At 44.9% G+C, this 12,517-nt stretch overlaps 1 protein-coding gene across 2 annotated transcripts in view; it reads right to left on the reverse strand.

Annotated features, from left to right (window-relative positions):
* The window catches only part of sdk1a (sidekick cell adhesion molecule 1a), a 391,713-nt gene that overhangs the window by 18,099 nt on the left and 361,097 nt on the right, over positions 1-12,517 (reverse strand). For both annotated transcript variants that reach the window (XM_077213331.1, XM_077213330.1), the window contains exon 36: positions 640-755. In XM_077213331.1, coding sequence (XP_077069446.1) covers positions 640-755 — 116 coding nt within the window. The remainder of the gene's footprint in view (positions 1-639; positions 756-12,517) is intronic.

The raw sequence follows: 12,517 nt of genomic DNA on the forward strand, positions 1-12,517 counted from the left end.
AAATAAAAATTGTTTCATCTGTCTGGGATTCCGGGGAAGCAGGTATATATTTAGTCTTTATGTGAGCTGTGCAATAATACAGAGAACTTGTGGTTTTTTTTGGTCATATATTTGACTATGTTGTACATTTTGATATATTGACATTCAGTACCATAACCATGTTTAAAAATCTAATTTATGTCATTCACAATAGTTATATGAAACAAATGGCCATACAAACACTTTAATGAAGAGGTGAAATGAGCAGTGGTTTTATAGTTTATTCACCGATCAAGCAGAACTGAAGAATTCAATGAAAACAACAAGGATTTCTGGATTAACATGAATATTCCATTTTACAGCCAAGCCATTCTTATATACTGAATCAACTTCATGTATATTTCAGCAGATATTCACTTAACCCTCACCCATGATCATTAATTCATGGGTTCTACGAAACTTACTGTCTAACGCCATAATCTAATACAGTAAATCTGTGGAGAATACAAGAAAAGAAAATGAAGACACAAGAAACAGAATGTAGCTATTATTCCACCCCAGAGAGCTTGAAATGACAGTAGAGTTCGAGGGGAGGAGAAAAAGGACAGATAATAAGAGTATGAGAGAGATTGGACGAGGTGGGTGGTTTGGGGGTGTCACCTTATATCCCTGAATGATGCCATTTTGGGTCTCGGCAGGGGGCGGCTCCCACTGAACCTCCAGCTGTGTGGATGACAAAGTGTTGATCTGGATGTTCTGAGGGGCCACAGAGGGGGCTACGAAAGAGCACAGGAGATACTGTAAATACATCACACTCAATTCCTCCAGCTAACCACTGCAAAAGACATTGTGCCCTGCAAAAAAAGATGCGCTCATGCTGCTTTGGGGCTGTTGCCCAATCTGTTCCACTTGTGCTGAACCTGTGAGATTTTCTTACTTCTGAGGAACACAAAAAAAGATATTTTGAGAAATATTTGTAGTCAAAGAAAGTCTATGGGCACCAAAACTTTTTCGTAACCAACTTTCCTTTAAATTAAATATATTCTTTGTGATCCACAGAAAAAAGGAAGCCATGCAGATGACATGAGGTTGAATATATGATGAGATCATTTTCATTTTTGCATGAACTATCTTTTTCAACTCTGGTCCAAAACAAAACTAGAAAAAATGTTTTGTAATAACTAAAATAACTCTCTCACGCTGTTCCAAACCCACAAGACTTTAGCTCATCTTCAGCTTCTGTTTACTAAAATTTGAGTGCTCTATGTACGTTCACTGATCAATGTTTATATATGAATAAAAGCTGATCATATTTTGGGTGAATAGACATTCAATGGAGGGACAGAAATTTCTCAGATTTCACTGAAAATAACTTCATTTGTGTTCTGAAGATAAACGAAAGTCTTATGGATTTGGAATGACATGAGGATGAGTAATTGATGAACCCTTTATGTCCGTGTAAATGCAAACTGGAAACCTGGCAGTTACTGAATGAGAACCAGTCCCAGTGGGAAAAGTGATATCAGATGAACACTGATATCAGTGGCTGCCGCCCTCTGTTGTGTCTCCGGTAAATGCCATTCATTAAAGAGGCGAGGAATACATAAGCCCTATCCATCATAAATCACAGCAACAGATGCAGCTACCCCAGACAGCAATAATAAAAAAAAGCAAATTTAATAAGACCAAACCTGAAAGCAGAGCTAACTCTGAGAGCATGACAGCTTGACTATATTAGGGGCTTGAAAGTTGAGTTTACGTGTAGTAAAGCGGGCTGAATCATTTATGAGCAGGAATGAGTTACAGCTGCGGACAGTGGGGTGCGAGAGACTTGACTGAATGAGCTGTTATAATAAAGCACAGAAAAGCTTTGTTCCAGCATCTAAGTGAGCTGTCTTGCTGTCTACACAGCGGCATCCTAACTAAAACCGAACATTTTGGAGTTCATCACTATGTGGAGTGCAACAGTTTTTTCAGAGGTGCTGGTTCAGGAAGTATTTTTTTTCCATTCATTTTCCCCATAGGGATTTCAAAAAAAGACTTTGTTGAAGTGTTATAAGCCATAAAGCAAGCCAACCAGCTACGAGGAGAATCATAACATTACAGACTTTGATTCGAAGCAAAAAAGTATTTGAAAATCAGACAAAAATATAAAGGTACAAGAATGTACTTAACGGCTTTAGTGATAGAAAAACTACAATCGGAAAAAGCATTGCGAACAGCATAATCAGATTAAAAACGATGGAGAAATATACTCATTGAAAAATGTTGATTATATATATATATATATATATATATATATTTATTTAAGTATTTTGAGAGTGTCGAGAGACTGGCGATTCAAGGAAGTTTGGCTTGTTTCGATTTTAAAATTTCTGTACAGCAACATGGGTAATGTAGTTTTTTTTACATGAATTCTGCTGTTAAACATGATTATTTTAAAACTAAGTTGAAATTATGCTGGCAAACAGCTTTAACAAAAGCAAACACTATTGATTAACAACCTCGTAGCTCACAGTAAGGCCGCTTTAAAGGTTTATAAGTAATCGTTCAAAATATATTTCCGTGTGGAGAAATTGAATAGAGTTTTTACTTCTGGAACCGGACAGTTGCACTCTATAGACACCTCTCACATGAAGTGCACTGGAGATTTAACAACTCCTTCCGGTAGGGTTTGAACTTAGCATGTTGCTAAGCTAACAACTCAATACTTTATAATATAAAAGTATAAAGTATAAAATGCATAGCACACAAATATTGGGTAACATAGTACATGTTTAAGTCAGTTGTAACCGTATAAATGCTGTTTTCTCCAGGTTATATAACAATAATTACACTCCCCCCCCAAACCCCCCCCACACACAAATTATTATTATTATTATTTTTTTACTTTTTTCCAAAATAGGAACTATAAGAATGCATTAAAAACTGTCATGTATATTTTATTTGTCAACTGATGTTCAGCTGCCCTTTTTAACTCTAGAAGTGCCAGAATTCAATAACTACTAGAACTGCCACAAGCGGTCATTTTGACCGCTAGATTCCAAACTCTATATCTTTAATGATAAATACCCAATTGAGAGATTAATGCATTCATTTTATTAGGATATCCACCTTATTCTGCTCTAAACAATGCACGCCTAGTTGCTCACTAAAAAACCCTCAAAGATCATGTTTTCATTTTCATTTTTTCTCTTTTCAAATTTTAATTTTAATGACTTGCTTTTCGATTAGTCTTCTCATTAACACCACCATTATTCATTCCGATCGATTCGCGTACGAAAACAAGAGTCAGGATTTATCACATAAAAAGCACAATCATAGCGCGATGGAGGCACTTCCTGCTCTCATGTGACTTTTCCCCTTTCATTCTCAATTACCCTTCACCAAACCCACGGCACATTTTAGGGTGTCTGTTAAATCTCAATGGGCTCATCAGGCAAGAGAGAAACGCTGCTCCCCGCTGTAACTTTAACTGGTGTTGGACAGAGTCATTTTAGTAAAACGAGTGATTTATACACTGTTTAATGTCATTTTTTTTGTGGAGGCACTTTAAGGGGCAACCTGCCAACTTCGTTTCTTATCTTCTCCTAAAATATGCATATTAGTTATTATTGTCCCCTTAAGGTACTTAAGAACTGGTACTGAACCTTTTAGGGTTAAATAGTGTACAAAGATGTCATTTTGAGTGTACAAGCTGTTGTACCCCTGAAGGTAGAATCTTTGCACTTTTTTTCCCTGAGAGTGTGGATACATTTTTTCACTGTTTGTGGCAGTGCATTCTGAGTTTGTGATGTTACCTTAGCTTATAAGAAAGCTTATAAAACAGCATTGCTACCCACCTTTTAGAACAACCTTCCCATCAGGAACCACTATGCTGCCTTACTATGTGGGCAGCTCACTAGGGTTTAAAACCGTCTGCTGTTTCTGCATTTTAACACCAGCATGTCCATCGAATGTCAGAGGCAAAGCTCTCCACTCTCTGATCCCTCTCAGGGTATGCAGTCAACCTGACGTTAATCAGAGGGAAATTCATTTGTTTGTATGGCTGTCCCCCCTCCTGCTGCTGGAAGTAATCTCCATGCCTGGCCCCTTCTAATGATGCTGTTAATAACCTGATGTTGATAACCCTGCCTGCTGTACCAGCTGCTTGAATTCTTTATGACAGATTCATATTTACTGCTTCATTAAACCCCTTATGAGAGGAGGCCAAAAATGCTGCAAAGAGGTGAAAGAGGTAAACACACACACACACACACACACACACACACACAGACACACACACACACACACACACACACACACACACACACACACACACACACACACACACACACACACACACACACACACACACACACACACACACACACACACACACACACACACACACACACAGACACACACACACACACGTCCTGCCAAAATTCTCACCATGACTGCTTTTATTAATACTGTGGCACTACTAGAGCAATGCTGTTTAGAATTTCATAAATAATCTTGGCAATGATTAGATGAAATGCAAAACTGTGCAGCGAACGAGAGCCTTGACAACATCCTGTCTGTGCAGTGTCAGCCTGTTAGCATGGCTGGAGTGGAATTAAACAGCACAAACGACAGTTTGCATTTGTAGCAATTTGCCTGCGTTCAATACTTTTAGCGTATGGTAGAAATGCGGATGTAATGCATCTATTTGCTAACGGTGGGAGGATTGTTTTTCCACTAAAGGCCCTTTCATTGATCATATAAGATGCCCCACATGAATATAGATTTGTTTCAGGCTGTGTAGGTGATAAACATCCTTTCTTTTGTATTGTACCCAATAAAACAGCACAACAATTATTAGTTTCCAGAGGAATAGTTGGAATGTCATATCCGGGCTTCTTCTTTTGGCAGCTCATTAGACGGAGCGCTCGGCTCTTCAGGAAGGCAGCTGGATATTATTCAAGTCAATAAATGTACAGTTTGTGAGGTAGGGGAGAACAAAGAGCTAAACCAGCCTTCAGTACAGCTCAAAACAACAAACTCATCTTTGAGCACATTTATTCAGCCATCTTTTCATATCTCTAAACACTCCAGACTCTTGTACATTTACATTTAATCATTTAGCAGATGCTTTCATCCAAAGCGACTTACAAATGAGGAGAGAAATAGAAGCAATCAAACCAACAATAAGGCAACAATATGCAAGTGCTGTAACTAGTCCCAGTTATTCCAGCAGAGAACACAGTCCTCTTAGTGTGTTATCCTCAAGTCCTTAAAAGAACCACGATCAGGAAAGAAAAGTGAACAAACAACTGCTTTCTCAGATCTCATTTGGGACTATTTGAGTTGTGACTGAGTTTAATAAAAAAATTTTATTCACACATAAAATATATCACACTTTTAAGCCTACTAGCGCACACACACAAACACGCACGCACGCACGCACACACACACACACACACACACACACACACAGGTCTGGGGTGTGTTTGCCGTACAATGTCGTAACTCGCTGCTTAACTACCATAGTACGACTGTTTACTGAAACCCTATTGTCGTAAATTGGTCATTCAACCACGTTGGTTTATGATGTCACAGTTATACCATGTTCACTTGCCAAATATCACATTTTTAAAACATTAGTTTATATTTTAATTAGTTTTACAATCGAAATCTTAAGTTTTTACAAACAATAACTTGGATTCCCTGGTTACGCCGGCCGGTTTATTTAGCAACCCGAGATATTTATAGTCCGCTCAGCGGTGTTATCTCCTTGTGTTGTTTCTCCGTTTTATTTACACATTTTTTTTCTTTCTTCAGCAGCATCCCAGTCATCAAAGTTGTGATTCTCCAAAAAGGTTAAAAGAAATAACGAAGTCGCTCATTGTTGTATTAGTAAGCTATGTATAACGGCTAACTAGATGTTTGTTTTGATACAATAAATTGTAAACGGACCCTTTGACTGCCTGTTGCTATGGTTACTCACAGCTGATGTAGCCAGCGCATTTATGTATAAATTTCAAACGGTAAACAGTCAGTTTCACCAGAACTCCTTTACTAGGTGTCCTCTATAACTTTTTAATGGACACCCTGCAGCCAATCAGAATCGAGTATTCACACAGACCATGGTATAACTTCTTTTAATGAATCTGTTTGAGATCGAATTAATGCTAGATGTTTTGCTATAAATTATGGACATGGCAAGTTATTTTGCTTTATTTCCAGATTCAACCATAGGCTCGTTCTTACGTAGGTACTAGAGCACATTCGCACATGCGCACTCTTCAAAAACGACGCTTTAAACTAAACAAAAACTAAAAGACGTAAATGACAAGATAAGGACTTATTGCAAACAAGAAACCATGTTTCTAACCACAGGTCGAGAGCTGTTGTTCCAACCACAGCGATGCTGTTTGTGAATGTTCGTTAGAAATATGTTTTCGGGAAACATGACTCGTTGAACTATGCTAATAACGATGGAACATGCGACCATAGTTGGCTAACGATGCTTTTGGGAAACGCACCCCTGGTTTACTATCTTTGTGAGGACTCTCCATAGACGTAATGTTTTTTATACTGTATAAACTGTATATTCTATCCCATTACAATAACCCTACCCCTAAACCTACCCATCTCACAAAACTTTCAGCATTTTTACATTTTCAAAAAAACTCATTCTGTATCATTCTGTATAAAAAGCTTGTTTCCTCATGGGGACCTCAATTTAGGTCCCCACGGTGACACGAGTACCCATGAGTCTCTGTGCATTCAGGTTGAAGTCCCCACCGGGATAGTAAAACAAGCACGAACGCACGCACACAAGCACACGCACGCACACACACACACACACACACACACTCTAAACCTACCCATCACAGAAAACTTTATGCATTTTTACATTTTTAAAACACGTCATTTAGTATTACTTATTAGCCATTTTCCTCTCGAGGGCCAAAAAATGTTCCAACAAGGACAAGGATTTCGGATATTGCCATCTTCAGGATCAGTTTGTGTTTCTTTATATCCCAGCATATGACAGCATAACAATATGACAGAAAGGCAGCCCACTATTGTGTATAATAATATCTCACTCTGTCATCTGCATAGAAACAGAATAAGCAGCACTTTGTATGGTAATCTGTAATCGCCATGTTTACGTTTGTAGAACATTAAGATTCATGCAAAAGTGAAAATAAGGTAAACAAAGTCTTTTGTGTTCACAATTCAACAAACTAAACTGTGAACTTAAAAGTTTGGTTTGCTTGGAGTATAAGCCAATTTTCTTCCAAACCTCTCTCAGATCCATAAAATGAAATTTCAGTAGTAATCATGATTGCTTCTGAAAAAGCTAATTGATCTAAACACATAAATTGATCCAAGCTCAGGCCTTTAAGTGGGTTTGTGTTTCTGTCACATTAAGCAGAACCTCACCATAGCTCTAGCCTCTGTCGTTATGTTCCCTCTTCAAGCCACTCCACTAAGGGAACACAATTCATATCTGTCAGCTCATGTCACGCCTTATTCCCTGAAGGACTCGAGACAGAGCGCATGCTGTCCTGCTCCAAGAGAGCCTTATGGCACACCATCTCAAAAGGAACATCTTTCGACAGTGGTCATCTCCACATCTGTCAGGGTGGAGCGGCAAAGATGTTTTCTGTGAATTTGCTCTCTCATTAAAATGGTCCTCTGGTGGGATGATGCCAGCAAAGTTTACTGGTCTGGGTTTGACAAAAGTCTGCATTGTATTCAGAAAAAAAAAAAAACCCATAGTCTTCTACATAACCATTGAGTTATGTTCCCAAATGGTGCAAGTTTAGAAAATACAAGATAAGATACACTGTGTCTACACTGGGCGTGAGTGACGCGACGCAACGAGACAAAAGACAATAAAACCCATTATAATCACTGATGCTGTCTACACTATGCACGACAAAACCACGACAGTAAACTGATGGCCATTCTATTTCGGATGTACTTAAAGCGCTCACGCTACTTCTGACACATAGGACAAATAGATTTGGGACGTTCGCTTTGTCGCGTCCAGTGTAGACAGCTTCAAGACGTTGTGTCACGGCGAGACACGACAATTGTAGCATCTGGTGTTGCAATACCCCTTAACATCAGGACTCAACATTAAGGGGGGCCTTGGACAGGGCTGGACTGGGACTAAAAATCGGCCCGGGCATTTTGGCCCAGACTGGCCCACTAAATATAATCATAAACACAACCGATCTTTTCACGCCCCATATGTATACTAACTCCTATTAAAACCACTAATGCCATGTAGCCTAATGAGTGAGTAGGAATGAGTTAGAGTTAATAGATGAAATAACTACTAATTGTAAAATACAATCGAACTACTCCACAATGATGAATCCTCAAACAAGCTATAAGCGGCATTGGCATAGCAATACCAGTGTTTGACGCAGCATTTTTTGGTAAATCTTTGGTGGGTGGACCTCTGTCCCTTTAGGGGGGTTGGGGGGAGCCCCCCCGTAAGAAACAATTGTGCTTTTTAATGTTAAATTCATCAATCTGGTGCATTTTGATAGTTAAAAATTAAGAGCTCCAACCCATAATCAGTGTGCAAATAGAACAAAGAAAAACGTCTACGGTTACGTATGTAACCCTCGTTCCCTGAGTAGGGAACGGAGACGTTACGTCGGATGACGACGAATGGGGTTTCGCTTAGAAAGCCTATCAACTTCGAGTATTACAAAACGAGCCAATGGCAAAGAAATGCCATGGGTCTGCGGAATTTGCATGGCGTAACTCCGCCCCACCTCGTGGGTATAAAAGGAGGAAGCCGGCAGCAAGCAGATATGTTTCTTCGCTGAGGAGCCAAGACTGAGCTCAGGCGATCCCCGCGGTACAGCGGAAAGTGGCAGGCAGACGTAACGTCTCCGTTCCCTACTCAGGGAACGAGGGTTACATACGTAACCGTAGACGTTCCCTTTCGTTGTCACTCCGAGTTACGTCGGATGACGACGAATGGGGTTACCAGTCTAATCACGCCACCTTCTCAGCTGTCTTCCAGTGCCCTGCGTAAATCGAGATCCCTGTCAGCCTGGACAAAGGACTCATATAACACAGGAATACCAAGGTACACTGGGAAGCATATCCCAAGCTAGGGGAAGTATGCAATTAATGCCAGCCCGGAGGGGGGGGACTTAGAGAATACACATATGACCCGAAGGAAGCATATGGGAAACACTGGGGTGTCCAGCCGCAGGTGGAATATTTCAACCCCAGGGGTGGCAAGGTGGCTTGCCAAGGGAAAGACACACGCTCAGAGAGGCTTACAGTGGAAATACACATGTGGGGGTCGCTGAGAGGAGGGACCATGCACACGGGAGGCACCTAGCCGACGCACAGGCAATAGACACTGGCGCCGACGTCAGGAGTGCTGGAGGAGCTCAGGGCTTTCGGAGAAGCTCACCTGAGAAAAATATCGCACGTATCCAGTCCGTGGAGTGGAATGGCGAGCAAGCGAAGACACCTGAGCGGGTCCGGTACTAGCTGGTTGAAGCGAGTACACGAGAGGACACAGGCTCCACTCGGAGATTATAGAATCTGGCGAATGTGTTAGGTGTCGCCCAGCCTGCAGCTCTGCAGATGTCTGTTAGCGAGGCGCCATGCGCTAGAGCCCAAGAGGACGCCACACTCCGGGTGGAGTGGGCAGTCACACCAAGGGGGCACGGTCGACCTTGCTGCTGGTAAGCCAAGGCAATGGTGTCCACTATCCAGTGAGACAACCTTTGCTTGGAGAGAGCCTTTCCCTTCAGCTTCCCACCATAACAGACAAAGAGCTGGTCTGAGGTCCTGAAACACTGCGTTCTGTCTACATAGGCGCGGAGAGCGCGTACTGGACAGAGCAGTGCCAAGGCTGGGTCTGCCTCCTCCGAGGGCAGCGCTTGCAGGTTCACCACCTGGTCCCGGAAGGGAGTGGTAGGAACCTTGGGCACATATCCAGGCCGGGGTCTCAGGATCACGTGAGAGTAAGCCGGCCCAAATTCCAGGCACGCTTCGTCAACGGAGAATGCGTGCAGGTCCCCAACCCTCTTGATGGAGGCCAGTGCAACCAGAAGCGCTGTCTTCATCGACAGGAACTTAAGCTCAACTGATTGCAGGGGCTCAAAGGGAGCACTCTTCAGGGCAGTTAGAACCACTGAGAGGTCCCAAGAGGGAACGAGAGGAGGACGAGGAGGATTTAGTCTCCTCGCTCCTCTCAGGAACCTGATGATCAGGTCGTGCTTCCCTACCGACTTACCTTCGATGAGGTCATGATGTGCGGCAATGGCGGCAACATAGACCTTCAGGGTGGAGGGAGACAGCCTTCGCTCCAGCCCCTGTTGAAGGAAGGAAAGCAAAACACTGATCGAGCATCTCCGGGGGTCTTCTCGGTGAGAAGAGCACCAGTTGACGAAGAGGTTCCACTTCAACGCATAGACGTGTCTTGTGGACGACGCTCTAGCGGAAGTGATGGTAGCCACCACCGCTGGTGGTAGGGTACTCAAACCTGCCTCGTCCCATCCAGGAGCCACACGTGGAGGTTCCAAAGATCGGGACGAGGGTGCCATAGGGTGCCCCGTCCCTGAGAAAGAAGGTTCTTCCTCAGAGGGATCGGCCAGGGAGGTGCTGTCGCGAGGAGTACTAGTTCGGGGAACCAGGTCCGGTTGGGCCAGTAAGGGGCAACCAGAATGACCTGCTCCTCGTCCTCCCTGACCTTGCGCAAAGTGTGCGCAAGAAGGCTCACTGGGGGAAACGCATACTTGCGGCCCTGCGGCCAGCTGTGCGCCAGAGCATCTGTGCCGAGCGTGCCCTCGGTCAGGGAATAGAACTGGGCGCAGTGGGTCGAGTCGTGAGAGGCAAACAGATCTATCTGCGCGTCCCCGAACTGGTCCCAAATCAGCTGAACCGACTGGGGATGGAGTCGCCATTCTCCAGGGAGGGGCTGAAGCCGTGAGAGCTCGTCGGCTGCACAGTTCAGCGCTCCGGGAATGAAGATGGCTCGAAGCGACCTCAGATGCTTCTGACTCCATAGGAGGAGGTGGCGAGCGAGTTGTGACATACGGCGGGAGCGTAGACCACCTTGATGGTTGATGTACGCTACAGTGGCGGTATTGTCTGAGCGGACTAGTACGTGTTGACCCCTGAGCAACGCCCGGAAGCGGTGCAGGGCAAGGCGTACTGCCAACAACTCGAGGCAATTGACATGCCACAGCCGCTGGGGTCCTGTCCAGGAGCCCGCAGCAGCATGTCCATTGCACATGGCGCCCCAGCCCGTGGTGGAGGCATCTGTTGAGACAACAACATGCCGGGAAGCTCGAGCCAGGGGGACACCGGCCCTGAGAAAATCGAGGTTCGACCACGGGGTGAAGAACTGACGGCAGGTCGGAGTAACTGGTACTCGGAACGTGCCGTGTTGCCATGCCCACCTCGGGACTCGGTCGCGAAGCCAAAGCTGAAGCGGTCTCATATGAAGCAATCCGAGCGGCGTGACCGCGGCTGCAGATGCCATATGCCCCAGGAGCCTCTGAAAAAGTTTCAGTGGAACCGCACTCTTGCCCTCGAATTGTCTTAGGCAAGTCAGCAGTGACTGCGCGCGCTCGCTCGTAAGCTGCGCGGACATGGCGACCGAGTCGATGTCCATACCGAGAAAAGAGATCCTCTGCACGGGGCAAAGTTTGCTCTTCTCCCAGTTGACCCGAAGGCCCAGACGGGCTAGGTGCCGGAGCACTAGGTCCCTGTGTTCGCAAACCTGATCTCGAGAGTGAGCTAGGATCAGCCAGTCGTCGATATAACTCAGGATGCGAACCCCTTGCTCTCGAAGGGGAACAAGGGCCGCCTCGACGACCTTCGTGAAGATGCGAGGAGACAGGGCTAGCCCGAAAGGGAGAACCGCGTACTGGTATGCCTGCCCCTCGAAAGCAAACCGGAGGAACGGTCTGTGTCGAGGAAGAATGGAGACATGAAAGTAGGCGTCCTTCAGGTCGATCGCTGCAAACCAATCCTGGGGCCGTATGCATTCGAAAACGCGTTTGGCGGTGAGCATCTTGAACGGCATCCGATGAAGGGAGCGGTTCAGCACGCGCAAGTCCAGGATTGGCCGTAACCCACCGGTTTTCTTGGGGACAATGAAGTAGGGGCTGTAGAAGCCGGACCTCATCTCGGCTGGAGGGACAGTCTCGATTGCACCCTTCGCCAGCAGGGTGGCAATCTCTGCTCTCATGATAGGGGCATTGCCACCGACCAAAGTGGAGCGGACTCCCCTGAAGCGGGGAGGAGACCGTGCGAACTGAATCGCATAGCCGAGCCTGACGGTACGCGCGATCCAGTGGGACAGACGGGGAAGCTCTAGCCAGGCTCCCAGGAACTGAACCAACGGGATCATGCGGGCCACAGGCGTCCCCCCGGAGGGGCAGCGAGGCGGAGTAACTGGCCCAGATGTGGACGGCATAGCGGCCCGGAGAGGGGGCACAGTTAGCAACCGCACCCTGGCAGAGGGGGCCAGGGGAGGACCAGGCTGGTCGTCCCGCGGGGGCCTGCTCTG

Source organism: Siphateles boraxobius, unplaced genomic scaffold (assembly GCF_051911475.1).
Source record: "Siphateles boraxobius isolate OS27281-9 unplaced genomic scaffold, OSU_SipBor_1 66, whole genome shotgun sequence".
In the NCBI taxonomy this organism is placed as follows: domain Eukaryota; kingdom Metazoa; phylum Chordata; class Actinopteri; order Cypriniformes; family Leuciscidae; genus Siphateles; species Siphateles boraxobius.